Source organism: Stegostoma tigrinum, chromosome 3, assembly GCF_030684315.1.
Source record: "Stegostoma tigrinum isolate sSteTig4 chromosome 3, sSteTig4.hap1, whole genome shotgun sequence".
NCBI classification, from domain to species: domain Eukaryota; kingdom Metazoa; phylum Chordata; class Chondrichthyes; order Orectolobiformes; family Stegostomatidae; genus Stegostoma; species Stegostoma tigrinum.
This window is the reverse complement of record NC_081356.1, coordinates 85,245,175-85,262,473: the sequence shown is the minus strand read 5'-3', so window position 1 is coordinate 85,262,473 and position 17,299 is coordinate 85,245,175. Positions and strand designations below refer to the sequence as shown.

General features: G+C 41.0%; 1 protein-coding gene across 6 annotated transcripts in view; it reads right to left on the bottom strand.

The window, feature by feature from the left end:
- st8sia4 (ST8 alpha-N-acetyl-neuraminide alpha-2,8-sialyltransferase 4) overlaps positions 1–17,299 on the bottom strand; it is a 105,681-nt gene that overhangs the window by 36,978 nt on the left and 51,404 nt on the right. For 5 of the 6 annotated variants that reach the window (XM_048528169.2, XM_048528171.2, XM_048528170.2 and 2 more), the window contains one exon: positions 3,873–7,966. The exons of the other annotated variant lie outside the window; for it this stretch is intronic. In XM_048528169.2, the coding sequence (XP_048384126.1) occupies positions 7,690–7,966 (277 nt within the window). In that variant the 3' untranslated portion in view covers positions 3,873–7,689. Of the gene's footprint in view, positions 1–3,872; positions 7,967–17,299 lie in introns of those variants that run through there. 6 annotated transcript variants of the gene reach the window in all.

Here is a 17,299-nt window from a genome sequence, read left to right as displayed (position 1 = left end):
GGGAGGCAAATCCCCAGGAATTGTCCTCATGCTCATTGCGGCTTTGGGTGGGAAAGAAAATTCCCCATTAAGTGAATGGAACAGCAGGATGATGGAGGAGAATTATCCCGTCCACCAATAATTCATGCTAATGCCTGAAGCTTTGGATAAGTAGGTCATTCATCTCCCTGGAACAATACCGAGCAGGTATCACATTCCTCAGATAGAGAAAAATACTCCATACTACTGCTTGGAAACTGAATACTGTGCCTCAAATAAAGGCAATACAAAACAAGCAGCACATAAAAGGTAATCTTCATGTTTAATTGGACCCGTATCACTTAAATTAGCAGTGTTGAGGCTTTATAAGGCTCTTGTCAGACCACATTTGGAACGTTGTGAGCAATTTTGGGCCCTATATCAAAGGAAGGATGTACTGGTTATGAGGGATCCAGGGCAAGTTTAGAAAAATGAACCTGGGGATGAAGGGCTTGTCATAGGAGGAGAGGTTGAGGAGTGATGGAGTTTAGGAGGTTGAGGGAGGCATCGAATGAAACTTGCAGAATATTGAGAGGCCTCGATAGAATGGGCATGGAGAAGATGTTTCCACTGATAGGGCCTAAGGTCACAGCCTCAGAGTTAAAGGGCAACCCTTTAGAATTGAGATGAGAATGAATTCCCTCAACCAAAAATTGGTGAATCTGTAAAACTCATTTCCACAGACAGCTTTGGAGATCAAGCCATTGGGTTTATTTAAGACAGAGAAAGATAGATTCTGGGGATCAAGGGTTACACAGAGAAGGCAGGGGAATGGAGTCGAGGAACATATCAGACATGGTCAAATAATGGAGCAAACACAACTGGTCAAATAACCTACTTCTGCTCCTATACTTTATGGTGTAATAGTTAAGGAAACTGTATTGAAATTATATTTAGAGTATTTATGTTGTACAAATTATTTTCTAAATGGAAGAATGCATTGTCTTTTGTAAGAAATATGGGGCTAGATTTTTTATGGAGTGACAATCTCAAGCAGATTGCAATAATGCCCCTTTTCTCATGAAAGGAGGGAGATCCATATTTCTGATCTCTATATTTTTGATCAGGGCTCCTTCAGAAATCTACAGCTGTACTTCCCTCTGACAGTTCAGAACAGTTAGAGGAAGTCAATTTACACCAGCTTTACACAGCAGTCAACAACCGTATTCTGACATTTTAATGTCACTACGCCCACTTTGAGAGCTGTCAAACAGTATATTCATAAGATAAAAGTGATGTTCAGGTGCTGGAAGTTTAGGGTGTCAGATCAGTAGTGTTGTCAGATGCCAAGTGGTAGGCTTTCAGGTAAGTAAGGAATGGGGTACAAAGGAGGTAGGATGCTAGTGGTAGTCATTCAGCATGGAAACAGACCCAACTCATCCATGCCAATTTTCCCAAACTAAACTAGTTCCATTTGCCTGCATTTCACCCATATCCCTCGAAACATTTCCTATTCATGTACCTGCCCAAATGTCTCTTAAATGTTGTAATTTTACCTGCATGTACCACTTCCTCGGGCAGCTCATTTCAGGATCTGCTTCTCAGGACCCTTTAAAATCTTTCTACTCTCCCCTAAAAAATATGCCTCCTAGTTTTGAGGTCCCCTACACTACGGAAAAGATCTTCGCCATTCAGCTGATCTATGCCCCTCATGATTTTACAAGCCTTTATCCCTCAACTTCCTACACTCCAGTGAAATCAGTCTCAGATAGTCCAGTCTCTCCTTATAACACAATCCTTCCAGTTCTGGCAACATCCTGGTAAATCTTTTCTGCGCCCTCTCCAACTTCCTATTAAGGGTGACCAGAACTATACACCGTACTCCAAAAGTAGCATCACCAGTGTCCTGTACAAGCATGCCAGCTGGATATGGATGAAAGCCATGGGGTAGGGGAACAGGAGGAAGGATGCCAGATGGGTAGGGTGTAAGTAGATTGGCAAGTTCATAGGGGTTAGTGTGCTAGTGTCAGGAAGTCAGGTCATAGTGTTTAGCTTCGATTGCAATTAGTGGAAAAATTTGAGTGTGGCAGAGGTATGGGAAGGGTAGATGTTGGGATCTCGGGTATGGAGTAGAGGAATGGTTCAGTGGCAGTGAAAAGGGGTCGAGGGTGAAGTGGGGAAAAGGATCCAGTAGTAGGGGAAGGGAGTTTTGGTGTGAAGCTTGAGAAAGAGGGCTGGTTCTGAGGAATGAAGGGGGTTATTGGTTATGTTCTAGAGGGAAGGAGGGACTAATCCAGGGGTGGGATAAGGGGGGAGTAGGGTATGGTGAGGAATGGTAGTGGGAAAGGGTCAGATCAGGTAGCGGGGGAAGGGGTGTCGGATGCAGGCTGGAGAAAGTTAGAGGTCAGAGGTCACTGGGGGAAGGCAAGGGTGGAGTGATGCAGGGGAAAGGCTGCCAGGTCCTGGGAAGGGGTGCAATCAGGGTCTGGGGGGGTGGGGGTGGGGTGTGGGGGTCTGGGGTAACTGTAGTTAGGGACACACAAAATAAATGTGGGTTCAGTTGAATAGTTCCTCAGGAGTTGGACTAGGTATTTGGCAGCCTAACGTTTCTTAACTTATTTTGGTCGGAACCCTCCAAATTCTCTGATTTAAACGGATACTTTCAGACGATTCTGGGCACAGATTAAATCTGCAGTGGCATTTTCAATTTCCCAGGCAATTCCTTTGGAGTCTGTTACAATGGGTTTTCCACAGTTTCTCCATGCACAACCATTCTGAATGTGACTTAACGATGCCTTTGCACTGTTCAACTTGCAGGGGCTTCTCCACATGCCCTGGTTGACACTCTGTCCTCGGCTATCAAAGGACAACGTAATATATTTTGTTCCCTTAACTTAGAAAGATGAAATTAAGCTATGGAAATCACACCTGTTCCCTATTAAATGGAGGTGCTAACACGGGTGTTTCGGCTCAGCTGGCTACAAGGGGAGCCCAGGAGCCAGGAGGGATAAATGTGAGAAGGGTCCAGGAGCTGGGAGCCTGTGTCCCCTCTGTCTCCCTCGCACACTCACCCGGCTCTCATCCTCCACAACCCTTTCCCCACCCTTTCCCCACCACCCCAGCCGTGCCTTCCGGTTCTTACCCAGTCACAATCTCTGCCCTCACTCTATCCTCTCCCGATTCTAGCTCCCCACTCTGGATATGTCCCAGTGAGATCTGGGAGCATGTGATTTAAAGTGCCACATAGCACACATGTATCAGTGTCAGCAAAGGCAGTCTGTAATGAAGACAGGCGTGAACAGCACAGGTTCAATTCCTGGAACAGTTGAAGTTACCACAGAAGTTCCACCTTCTAAACCTCACCCCTTGCTTGTGGCATGATAATCCTCATGTTAAACTACCAGCAGTTGTCTCTCCCTAATGAGAGTGGGTCTACAGTGACTTTCACTTTACTTTCAATATGTATATGAATTTTAGATGAGGACATATCTAGATTTATATCTGATAAGCCCTTATCTAAAGTTCATATTCTATCTAGATTTATATCTGACAGATTTGTGGAGGGTCCTGTCAATACTATGAATTAAACACAAATAATAACCATTCAGAAGGCATACTAGACAAACAGCATCCCGAACATGAAACAGTTTTCCATTAATAAGTGAATAGAGGTAAAAATCACTTTTCTCATGTTTGAAACTGGGGAGTTGTACATTTGTCGCCCACGAAGAAAGATTAACCCACCAGAACATGTAATGACCAGCCAATCCATAAGTATTCATTTTCCATCCATAACCAGTGAAAATCAATCCCAATAATGCTAGAAGGGAGACAGGAAATTAGAATAAAAATGCTGAGCATTTGAGATGTTTGAAAGTAAACCTTATTAAAACCTTTATTTACTTTCACGCAGAAGTGTAACAAAATGTAATAAAGCTTCCAGGACTCATAAATAAAACATTTACAAAACAGGACATTAACCTGCAAGGATAGAGGATTTTTCACAGTTGGGTGTCATGACACACACATTTTGTTTGTTTACAGCTCAAGATGATTTCAAAGCAATTCACTTTTCTTCAGGAAGGCAGCAGACATTTGTCGAACAAGTCTTGCTTATCCTTTTAGCTGGATTAAGCAAAATATTTTTCTTTGTATTTCCAAGTAGGATACATCCTGTTGTATGGATAACTGCAATAATCAGTGTGCTACTAAACCACAAATTTAGTCACTTTTATAATACAGGTTACAGCTGACTATTTTTCCTTTTGACTCACTTCTGATTTCTCCAAACAACCCCCAGGTCCAGCTGATTAAGGTGGAAGTGAGCAGTTCCTGACAAAAGAATTTGGACATAACTGAATGTAAATTTCTGCAGGTAGAACATTTTGTATAGCAGCTTGTTTTGCCTACAGACAATTAGATTTCTTCTAACTGATTCTTACTTGGAGATCTCTGATACCACCAGAGTATCAGACTGCTCCCAACCATTACCTCAGTCAGGATTTTGCAGGAGCAAGTGAAGGCATTCTTAGTAAGTATACTCTGTATAAATTATAATGAACAGCCAACAGTACCACAAAAATAAACTGTCAGCATTTTTGGATGGAGATACAACAGCACATGTTAACTTATAATCTCTTGTTTTTTGGGATAAATTCTACCCTTAGTATCACAACAGTATTCCCTTCAGTCTCTTTCAGATATGGGAGCGTCACTGTAAATCCACCAAGACATAGCTATATGTCAATGCTTTACACTCCTGCTCAACTGTTTCTGTGACATTGGCACCACGTACGTGACCTCAGCCACAGCAACGAAATGCCATGTAAGTGCATATTTCACTTTATTTCAAAGCATCCATTTTTCTTAATATAGTGGCTCTCATGGAAGCTTACATCTGTCTCTTATCTATGATCCTGCCTAACCTAGATACTGGGAGTCAGGGTCATTGGAAGTGATTGCCTATACATGCTGTACAGGAGACTCATATCACTGATGACCTTCATGCCAGTTTGTGCATTGGCTATGCCTCCTACTGTCCATTGCTGTAATTTTATATAGAATCAACTAGAGAACTGCTACATGCTGCTGTCCTAAAGAATGGCATTACCTTGCAGCTTTGATTCCCAGTTGACTTGTTTTTCATTTGATTCCTCATCATCTTCCTCCTCTATTGGCTGTGTCCACCTTCACTGGTGGATCTGCAGGGAAGGTGGGCAGAAGCTAAGAACATTTCAGTGCTGCACACTCAGAATGAAGAATTTGGAGAAGGTGGTGCAAGGTGATGCCATGTCTGTAGAGCAGCTGCTCAGTCAGTACACGCGAGTGGTTAAAATGCCACCATGCTGAACACTTTCCATGGAAAGACCTCCATGATTATTTCTTGGACAGCCTGTAATATTTATGATCAGAGAAGCCCCATGTCCTCAGTGCTGTGCTGTAGACAGCAAGTCCTTCAATTGAAGATTGTGCACCATGTCGCAGAGGATGGGGAAGTGACAAATTTGAAGGTATGAGGCTATCAAAGTTGAAGAAGGGGTTTGAAATTTTTACATGAAATTGCTATGAGAGGAACTGGATCACCACAGCAGATGATGAAGCCTCTTAACAGGACAGAACTGTGAAGGTTCATTGAACAAGTCCGTTTTAAGGAGGCAAGGAGTCCTGTTATTTTATTCATTCACAAGATGAGGGCATCACTGGCCAGGCAGCATTTATTGCCCATGCCTAATTGTCCAAAGGGCAATTAAGAGCAAACTACATTGCTGTGGGTCTGGAGTCACATGTAGGCCAGACCAAGTAAAGAGGGAAGTTTCCTTCCCTAAGGGACATTAGTGAACCAAACATGTCTTTTGCGAAAATCTACAATAGTCATGATTAGACTGTTAATTCCAGATAATTACTGAATTCAAATTTCACCATCTGCTCTGGCAGGATTCGAACCCGGGTCTCCAGAACATTATATGGGTTAATACCACTAGGCCAATTGGTCTTCCCCAATGGATCTGCTGGTGCCTACAGTGGGCAAGAGGAGAGATGTTTGAAATAGGCTATATTACTTAATCGGTTCAAGCTGTGTACATTCCTTGTCTCCAGTTTGATTCCGTACCCTGCTGCCTTCCGGGTACTCATCAGGTCTGATTTAAAAAGTTGTTAAGATAGTGAAATTATTTGAGAGTGAGTGAGCACTGCTTCTAACTTTTCTTTTTGTCAACCAGTCAGTTAGAAATTGTTCTAAAAGGCTGTGTGTAGGTTTGAGGGCTATTCACTTGCTTGTAACTGTTTTATGCAATTTTCATACCAGCACTGACAACGATGGAAATGCAAATGAGTAGACCCAGTAAACGTGTGTGTAACTGCCTTGAGAAGTTTCCAGTGTACATAAATTTTTAACGTTGTAACAGCAGAGTAGCTCAAGCAATTTCCAAGTTACTCAAAGACCGTGGTTCTATTCCAATATTTGCAGCAAACAATCTGTAGAAATAAATATAAACATAGCAAGGTTCCAAGTCTGAGAAAATCCGAAATTATTTTTACCAATTCCCAGTGTTTTTGGCAGATCTTCACTGCAACCACACAGTTTAGTGTAGCAAGAGGCCTACCTCAACACTAGCAACTGGGCTCAAGCTCCAGAGACCTGCAATCCTCCTAGATGAGTTTTAAAGAATTGCATAAACAAATAATTTAAAAGTAAGCAAGAACTTTACAATGCTACCACAGAATATACAATTTGATCCAAATACATTACATAATATTTACAGAAAGGAGAAATGATGCTGATGGTAGTTCTGTGGTTAAGAAGGAAATGCATCATTAGTAGGGTATTTCCAAAACTCAGCGTGATTCAGAAGGCTTGGCAGAGGAATTGGTTAATGAGTAAACTTTTGATATGTACCAATTTGATTGAAATCAAACAATTCCTCATGCTTTAAGGATCTGGTAATCTGTGCTTCTGTTTATATAAGACTTGTGCTTTTTATTCCGTCCACTTCTTTATCTCCTGTTTCTTCCTCCTGAAACCATGTAGTAATTGCACAAGACACTTTACCCTAGTAATTCCCGAAATGTTTGTCTCTACAAGTAACTTCTTACAGGATCAGTGTATAAAGATCTTTGGTACCAGCAGAAAGGGCACCTTTAACTTTTTACAGTTCACATTCAGCACACTACATTAGACAACTGCTTTACATTCATTGAGCTATAAAACTACGGAACGACACCGAACTGGGGTGTTAACAGACCTTCAGTCCTCTCATGACTCTTATAACTGATATAACCCTTGGCTGATTCACATAAGTAGAAAGAATGTTGTGGCTTGAGACTGTAACTCAGATGTATAACACTTTGAAAGCACTTTGGCATTGATTGCTTACTGAGACAGTTGCTCAAGACAAATACTGACCTCTAGTTAACACTGAGCCTGATTATTTCTCAGGTCTTCTAAGGCTACAACAAATGCAGAGCCCTACTTCTGATGACAGTGATCACAGGCCTGAACCATTCTGTCAATCAATACTCAATCACTGTTAACACATCACTGCTTGATCTTTGCTCCTCACAGTGCGATTATGTTTATTATTTCTTCACAACAATCCGAGGCTGTAAATGCAGCTGGGCGAATGGGCACTTTACAGCATTGTTGTAATTTTTACTGAGGCGTTATCTTTTCACATAAAATCTATAGTGTGCAAATGTTGCACTAGCTCTGGTTTTTAGCTGTGGCTTCTAGGGTTACACACATTTCCCCGTTGTTAACTTCAGAGCTCCTTTGTCATGTAAAGATTTTAATGTTTTGAATTCCAGTGGCATCCGATGTGGCCCAGCATTAGAAAAATATCTATACTTTAGGTTGTCATAGTAGTGGTATTTAACTGGTACTCCTTTTGAATCTTTAGGGAAGGGCCAGTATCCATAAAGGTGAATTTCATCACAGAATCGAGTTGCAAGTGTGTACATCAGTAAGCCAGTGCTTGGTCGCTTGATGTAAATCTTGTTTGTCAGCCAGTATCTGTACGAAAAACATATAGAGATATTGATAAGTTAGAGTAAATTCCTTCGTATTACATTTCAAAAATGGCCAGGAACACTCCTAACATAGCCTCAGCACCATATGAAAGTGATATGCTTAAACTTCATCTACACAAATGCACTAACCACTAAGCTATATGGCCATAAGCAAATGCCACTAGACACTGACTACATATACACAGGTATACATTTAAATCCTTGGGTAGATTTTGGGAGGTTGTTGCTCCAGGCCACATTTTGAGGCCATTACACCATAAGCCTGTGTAATACAGGTGGGGAGGCACTGGCCTAGTGGTATTATCACTGGGCTATTAAAGCACAGCCCTAGATAAAGTCCAGGGGACTTGGGCTCAAATCCAGCAATGGCAGATGGTGGAATGTGAATTCAATAAATGTCTGGAATTAAGAATTTAATGATGACTGTGAATTGATCGTCCATCTGGCTCACTAATGTCCTTTAGGGAAGTTAACTACTATCCTTACCTGGTCTGGCCTACATGTGACTCCAGGTACACAGCAATGTGGTTGACTCTTAACTGCCCTCTGGGCAATTGGGGATGGGCAATAAATGCTGTCTAGCCAGCACTGCCCTCATCACATGAATGAACAAAGAACGGATATAGGAGCAGAATTAGGTCATTCAGCCCTTTAAGGCTGCTCCAACATTCAATCATGACTTGTATGTTTTTCAAACCAATGGCCCTGCCTTCTCCACATAACCTTCGATCCCCTTACTAAACAAGAAATTATCAAACTCTGACTTAAATACATTCAATGACTCAGCCTCCACGGCCCTCTGCAGCATTGAGTTCTTCAGATTAACCACCCTCTGGCTGAAGAAATTCTCCCTATCTCAGTTCTAAAGGGTCATCCTTCATTCTAAAGCTGCTCGCTCGGATCCTAAACTCTCCTACTAGAGGAAACATCTTCTCCGTGTACACTCTATCCAGGTCCTGTCTCAATGAATGTGGCAACCAAGCTGCAGATACTAAATGGGTGGTCCACAATATTCTTTTGCCCTCAGTCACAGACATTTCGACTGGCTAGGTTACAAGTTTCAGGTGCAGATAGAGAGGTCCTGGACGGGGAGTGAGGTTGGCAGGTGAACCCAACCCTGGCCAGCAGCAGTGTGACTCACAGATCCCAAGGACTGCTTCTGCTTCTCCAGGTCCACAAAAGGTATTTTAACATTACATTTTAAGGGTCTCATTAGCTGGTACTGGAAAGTCAGCCATCAATGCGAAGCTTCAACACACAGTCCCCTTAATCCACTAACACTTCCCAAACCCACTTCTTGGGGTTGTACACAAACTGGTGTGGTAGCTTTTACTTATTGTCACAGTATTCTCCAGAGAAAACTGTGGCAAAACGTCTAGGGATGAACCCCTTCAAAATCTGGTCAAATTAGATTTGATACAAAGGTAAACCAAGTCTAGCTGATCAACAAAAAATATTGGGTTTTGAGATGTGGGATGGCTTTACATATAATGCAGTCCTTTAACTTGTAATTTAGTATAATAGTGAACTACCTGCAGAAATCTGTCATTTACACAGTTGAGGTTCACATTATTTCAGTGAGTGCCCAATGTTTTCTATTTTATTTAACTGGTGTAATGACATTAGTGATAATCTAATTTTCTTATCTGTAGATGGACAGGGCTCAATACTAGTAATCTGGTTTCAAGCACTTTACCACCTTATTGTATTGAGGTTTGCAGGATTCTAACATTCACCGAAAATGTTTTTTTCAGACTTAGTAATGATGCTCCACAAGAAATGAATGTACTAATTATGTCACAGAACCTTAATCCCGATAGAATGCCTTATTCACAATATATTTACATAGATTAATAGCACATCATTAGAACAATTTAATTTGAAGCAAACAAATCCATTATTTCCTAATTGGAAAGATAGTAATTAAACCATTAAATCTCAGCATTTAGAAACATGATCATAACAAAGGATAAGAATTACTAAAGAGAATTAAAGACGATTACAATTATACTGCCAGATTTCAGAAAATTAAATGTTAATGTTGGGAGAAGAAATCACAAAAGATGAATTGGAAAACTACATTAATGTAATTGAAGAGGAATTGCTTTTAGAAGGGAATGAGGAAAGATGCAATTAAAATGCACACCACTGAGAAACAAAAGAATAAAGGCTTGAATTTACAAAACTCGGTAACTGGTACAAAGTTTGTAATGGTCTGAGGCTACATCCGACCTATGCCCACAGCTCAATCTTACAAAATATTTAGAATATTGAACATGGTTTAAAAATGTGTTGATCAACCTATGTTACCATATCCAGAAAACACTTACGTAACATTTTAGCAGAAAACATTTACAAGGGTGAAGCCAGGAATGGAGGGATGAATTATAAGGAAAGGCTGGATAAGCTGGGACTTTTTCACTGGAGCATAGGAGGTTGAGGGGTGACCTTACAGAAGTTTACAAAATTGTGAGGTGCATAGATAAGGTCTTTTCCCTAGGCAGGGGAGTTCAAAACTGGACAGCATAATTTTAAGGTGAGAGGAGAAAGATTTAAAAGGGGCCTGATGGGCAACATTTTCACACAGAGGGCAGTTCGTATCTGGGATGAGCAGCCACAGGAAGCAGTAGATGCAGACAGAGTGGCAACATTTAAAAGACAATCGGACAGATAGATGATTGTGAAAGGGTTAGAGGCTTATGAGCCAAACCTGGGCAAATGGGACCAGTGTCGAATGGAAAACAAGGTCAGCGGGGATGGGTTGGATTTCTGGGCTGTTTGGCTCCATGACTAAGTCACAGCAGATGAACAAAAAGGCCAAGAGAAGCGATCATGTACGTCAGTCATGGAAATGTGTCCAGTAATTGTTCAAGTCTGCAATCTCACTCCAATCTGTGTGGTGTCCTCTAACCTCTACAATATGCTGTTAATTAAAAACCTGTGTGATCATGCAACACAACCAATGTGGTTCAATTACAGACACCCGGCACCTACTTCAAACAAATTTGAAATGTTTACAACTAACTAAACCAATCTGAAGAAAAAGCAGTATTTTTAAAAATGCTGATAGGTTGTTGCTGGTGTTGGTTTAGCTCAGTTGGCCGGACAGCTGGTTTGTAATGCAGGTTGACACCGGCATCTTGGATTCAATTCCTGCATATGCTGCGATTACCATGAAGAGATTCTCCTCTTCAGCCTCTCCCTCTTGCCTGATACATGATGACCCTCTGGTTAAATCATCTTGCTCCAATGACAGAGCAGACCATAGTGACTTTACCTTGAGAACAGGGGCAAGACACTCTGCATCCAAGAGGAGATAAGCCCAATGTGTTTTGCAATTCCAAGAATGGTCATGAGAAAAAAATAGCCTGTGCTTCCACTGGACTTCAAACTGATCGATTAGAAAGGAGCAGCAGGCTGGTGAAATAGTTAAAGGAAAAGCAGTTTTTGGTGGTCACCATTTCGTGCTGCAACACCCCACTCTTATGGTCTAGGCATCAATATGAAAGTTACCTAAACTAATACAGGAAGGGCCTTTTCATGTCAGGAACAGGTTGGTTTCTTAACCTTCTCTCGTTCTATGAGTACAGCACCAATTATTCAACTCTCTCATTAGAACCATATTCTATCTCTTTATCATGCAAATGACCCTACTTTGAATTGATTTCTTGGACTCAGTATCCATTCTGTAATAGGATATCCACAACTGCACTAAATACTCTGTTGGGACTGAATGAGAATGTCAATGAAAAAAAACTGCCCAGAGTACCATCTGATTTATACTCCCTGGTTTTGCACAATGTTGAAAATCAACATGATTCCAAATCTGTTGCTCCGATTCATTATTGTCTCTTTTTGTTTCTTCAAAGTTACAGAATTTAATTTTCATATTTGTCTACATCTGCAATTTTCCTTTTAACGATCCATATTCATTCAGTGTTCAGTTGCTTTATTCCCCTAGTCAATTGAGAATGTTATTATTAAGCCTATATTTCACACTTTTCCTGTTCACTTAACCTCCCTACTTTTGTATTCAATTCTCTTCACAATAAATATAGTGTCCAACAGATTTCTTAATTAATTGCTGTACCTGCATATTAGCTTTTTATGATTCATGATATGGGACACCCGGGTCACTCTGTATCTCTGTGCTCTGAAATCTTTCACCATTTATATAATATACTTTCTCTTTATTCTTCCAGCCCTCCTTCCACCTCTTTCACGCATCTATATGGAAACTGGCACCTCTGAAGGTCAGTTTGCCAATTTCTCCACGCTGGAGCTTCCTATGCACTTTGCAAGACTGCTCACTGTCCTTAATTAGATAGTGACTGTGAATACTGACCACTAATTGGCCTACACATCGAAAATCATGTCTGGCATCATGTACCATTGTAATGGGTAGGTGGAACCCTGAAATGCAACTGTCATGGGGATCGACCCAAGAAAAATATTCAATCCATCGAGTCTGCCATTTTGTACATTAACATTTCTGCAGAGACTACCAATGTGAGCCTTCACCGGAAATGATTGTAATTAAAGAGGTATTTTTGTACTACATAATGTATAGGACCAGTACAATAGGTCAGGCAACACCGTGTCTCCTTAACCAATCAAATTGAATAATTACTAATTAACTACAAAGAGTTTCATCCAAGAACAGTAAATTAAAACATTTAATTCAATGTGAAATGTTGCTGTCTGGTACACTTTAATAATGAGGAGCATTGTTAGCCTTATTTGTTAAATTTATCATGAATCACAGCTCATTATCTTTTGGGGGAAGAAAGTAAATTGCTAACTGAATCCCATAAATATTTTACTTTTATTTCCGATGGATAGATGGATATTGTGCATGTAAATACACAAGCCAAAAAAAAGCTAAATCTTCATCAAAGTTTCCACTAATAGAGTTTCCATTTCAGCTCTGTAGAAGCAGTTTTATTTGTTCAATTACATCTGAATACTCAATAAATAGGATTTCCCCACAAGCTTTTGGAGACTTGATGTCAGCAAGAAAGAACAAAAACATTTTTTGGTTGTCTCTAAGCTCACCATTAGTTAAGGATGGAGACTCACCCAAAACAGAGGACCAGCGGCTATATCGGATTGTGGTAGACAATACCGAGGCAGCTAAGGAAAATGTGAATGTGTTTCAGAATGTAGGCACCTTCAAAGAGGTGATAATTGAAACATTTTGTCGAGTGGCCAAGGACTCAGGTCCCACTGGTGGAAAGAGGGTGAGCAGCATTTGCTGCTGGTGACTCTATCTTTGGAAGAGGAAGAGTAGAATTTTCCCATCCCTGCACATTTTTCGCTGTGATGTGAGCAGCAACGAGAAAGATGTGAAAATCTTGGAGAAGATGAAAGAAGATAAGAATCTCAACGTGGAGAATTTTTTTGTAATGTTCTCCACAAGCCTTCAAGATCCCATAATTGAGCAGTGACTACCTTATTTACATGTGTTTGTCTCTCATTAAAGCCTCAACTTGTCTTATTTTTACACCTTTCCAATTATCCTTTCCTTCCTCCAGAAATTAGCCATGCAAATTCCTGACATTCTAGTCAGAGCAGTATTTGACAGCTGTAGTTTGCCAAGTCCTTGTCATGGCCATCAGCAAACTGCTACTTCACAACAATATGTCTCTATAGTCCATGACTAACTACACTCTCAACCCTTCATCCACACGAATCAGTATCAACAAACCACCAGTCACAGCACATCATCATGACAGCTCACAGACCAAGTCATGTACCACTTCACTCCTTTAACAATCTACTTTGGAACTCAGGGATACTAATAACTTCTGTACTTCTGTCAGGTCACAGTCCATGCAGGAACACACATGCAGCTCATATATCGGACTAGTACATATCTCATGGCTCTTAACTTGATTTCTTAATGCACAGAGTCCTTAATTCTCAATTACAGGTTGCCAGCCAATGTGGCTTGCTTTGTAGAGCAGACAGACAGGCAGCTCGCTGTCAAAATGGCAACACTGAACAGTGAAGTGGGTAGATATGTTATTCCATGGCACCACATTGTGTCAATGTTACACTTGCGGCAAATGCCAGCAGCTTTTGTGCCAAACACGTTGATTGTGCTAAATGCAAAAGGCACATATGAAAATCAAAGAGAAGCCATCCTTAGTAGAGTGAAGGAGGACCACAGTCAACCAAGTGGTACTGCTGCAATCAGTTATTGGGCTTGTCTGATTTCAGAGCCCAGGGACATGTGTCCTTGCATTCCAGGATCTGGGCCCCTGTTGGACCTATGGGTCAAGTGCAACCAGTCCTGAGATTATGGCTATAATAGTTGAGGTGCTGTGGACAGGCCAATTTTTGCTGTGATGAGAAAAAGGGCAGGATTGAATGTGATGGAAGTGAATGGAAGAGCAGTTTGCGATGGTGCAGGAGCAGGAGAGGTGATGAGGTGCTCCTAGTGAGTGAGTAGGAAGCACAGAGGCGAGAAGGGCTAGTAGCTTACGAGGATGAGGGATTTGAGAGTTACTGAGTGCGCACAATGCATGTGTTAGTGAGCTTTATGTTCACTCACTTTGGTGAGAGTTCTGTGAAAAGGCAGAGTTAGAATGAGCATTGGTTCTCTGAATGTAAGGCAACAGAGTGCGGATGGTTGCACCTTCCCTCCCAGAATAAAGAACATCATTGAAGTCTCTCCTGGTCCACTGGGTATCCTGCATGATGCAGGACACAGCACTGGCCTGGACTGTAATTGGAGTACAGGTTTGATATGGTGACTTGATTTCCTGTGGTGGTCTGCAGGAAAAAGGACTGCTTTTCTCTTCGTCACCTCATCCCTAAACACCTTCAAATCTCTGTCTCTGAGGAAGCAAACAACCTGTCCTTTCCTGAACCTCTTCCCCAGGACTAAGAAAATATTACCCACTACTTCTGAGGGTAGTGGTATTTGTAATGCTCACCTTTATAGACAAGTGAACACAGTAACAAATTAAACAGTTCTGAGGGCAATTTAAAAATGGATTCTTTGAGCAAAAAGGTAAAAGCCTGTGTTGGATCAATCAAAACTGGTCTTTACTGTCTGCCTAGCAACCTGTCAGTAAGACTACTGGAGTCTCACTGGTGCAACAATTAACAGCCTAATGATTCAATGGGCATTTTGCTGATTTTGGATTTTAATGGCCTTAATAGAACATGAAAGGAAATATATCTTTTTCTAAATCTGCCGCTCAACTTACATTATAGACGATGACATAGTACAATCAATGTTTAGTCTGCCCAGGATGTTGTTGATCAAATCACCATTTAACACTAAATGAACTTGAGTTACTGCATGCAATCATTCTGTATCTGTCTGCATCAACCCTCTAACAACCCTGAGCTCATATTGATTCGCAGTTACAGAAGGACGGAATTATCAGTCCACACTAACATCCTGCCACAACTGCTAGCATTAGTCTGAAGCACTTTAAAAAGTTATCTATAGTTGATAAAGACTATTTTAGTACCTCTTAAGAACTCCAGAATTACCGCACTTGATCTCTACATTCTGTGGGAATGGAAACTATTACCGACAAATGAAAGAGAGGTTTGATTGTATTTCATTCTGCATGAATAAACAGAAGATCTGTATTGATCCACCATGAGAGGAGACAGGGTTGAAGGTTTAACATGTCCTGAGTACCATTAAGGTAAAAGATTTCTTTGTTTGCTTATTTATGGTTTAAATTAACTTTAGAAATGAATTCTGTTCAGCAATAATTGCAGTTCTTGTTGTTTTGGACTTGTACAAATTTCTGTACTTACAATGGAGTTTTTTTCACATTACAGTTTGTATCCTATAAGAAAAATAACAAATTCTGGAAACTCAACAAAAAGAAAGAATACATGAAAGCTCCATCAACGCCTGGAATAATAGATAAACTGCTGTCATCGTGGCTGCACCACCATATTGCATACTCTCAACTTCAATTCTAACAAAGGTCTTTCTTGTGACTGCAAGCCAATCAGTCCAGACTGCTGCTGCCCACATAGAAATGGTACAGTCCAGAATCAGGCCTTCAAGGCACAGAGCTGCTAAAGGTAAGCCACTGACAGTCTCCCCCACTAAAATTTACTGGTCTTCCAACATGCCAGGTTGCAATCACTGGAACAATGCTGTATAGGGTCACACGAACAAAGCCATAGGCATAAAGGGTATGGACAAGGGTGATTAGGTGACTTCTGTATGCAATGCTGGATGGCTTGAATGATAAAACCACTTTGGAACTTTTTTTAAGGGTGGATTTTGTGGCCACGACGTTGCAGTAGTAAAGGTAAGAACAGATGTAAATTATTGCTGGATGGGGATTAAAGTAGCATTCATCAGCACTGCAGTCAGATGAGTCGAGCACAGATCGTTCAGGTGGAAAGCAATCTTTGCCCTCACTCCTGCTTCTTAGCAATTTACCATTGGCTACAAGGTCTCTAATCTAATGGTCGTGAGCCATTCTTGATACAATGTGGACCTGGGGCCTGAAGGGTTCCTCGAGAGTAATCGAAGCATTAGAACTTTTGCTTAAGTACACATTGGTCTGCTCAACGGCACTTCATGTATCATGGTTTTGAGATAAACACATTATTGCCCACATGCATATTGGTTGCACTCCAAGATCAGTGGACAGCCTTGGTCGTCCACCCTCTGGTTTTTGATGGAGCCTCAAGGGCAGAAGGTAAAAATAGACACTAGCAGAATAAAGGTATCATGAATGCAGGCACAAACCTGCATATATTTAGTATGGTTGGATCAAATGGATATGGATGCGATGGAACTATTTGCAGTTGTAGGACATCTCCAAAGTTGGCTTTATATACTGGTAAAACAGTTTATGTATCATCAATGGCAGCCAGCACCACGTCCTGACCAATGTCATCATAAAGCTCTGTCCATGCACTGTCAGCTTTTCCTTGGAAAATTATTGCAGCATATTGCTCGCTTCATACACTAAGTGTCAAAGTTCTCCTTTGTACAACAGTGAAAAACAATCTGTGGCATTTTAGTGATATTGCATGCACTAGCCAAGAAGGAGCCACATGAAAAGTTTCAAGGCCAGGGTGAAACATTAACTCTGATTTCTCTCCACAGACCTTGCCAGCCCTGCTGAACTTTTCCAGTAATTTCTGTTTTTGCTGCTGATATTTACAGCCACTGACAATGCTGCCCACCCTGCCTTGAGTCCACACTTCTGCTTATAACAGATGGCCTATTTCGGGGAAACACCTTCTAAGTCAAGCAAAGGCATAGCAGATACTGTTCCTTGCTTAGGTTAAGGTGTGAAAACATACTCTGAAGGCCCTA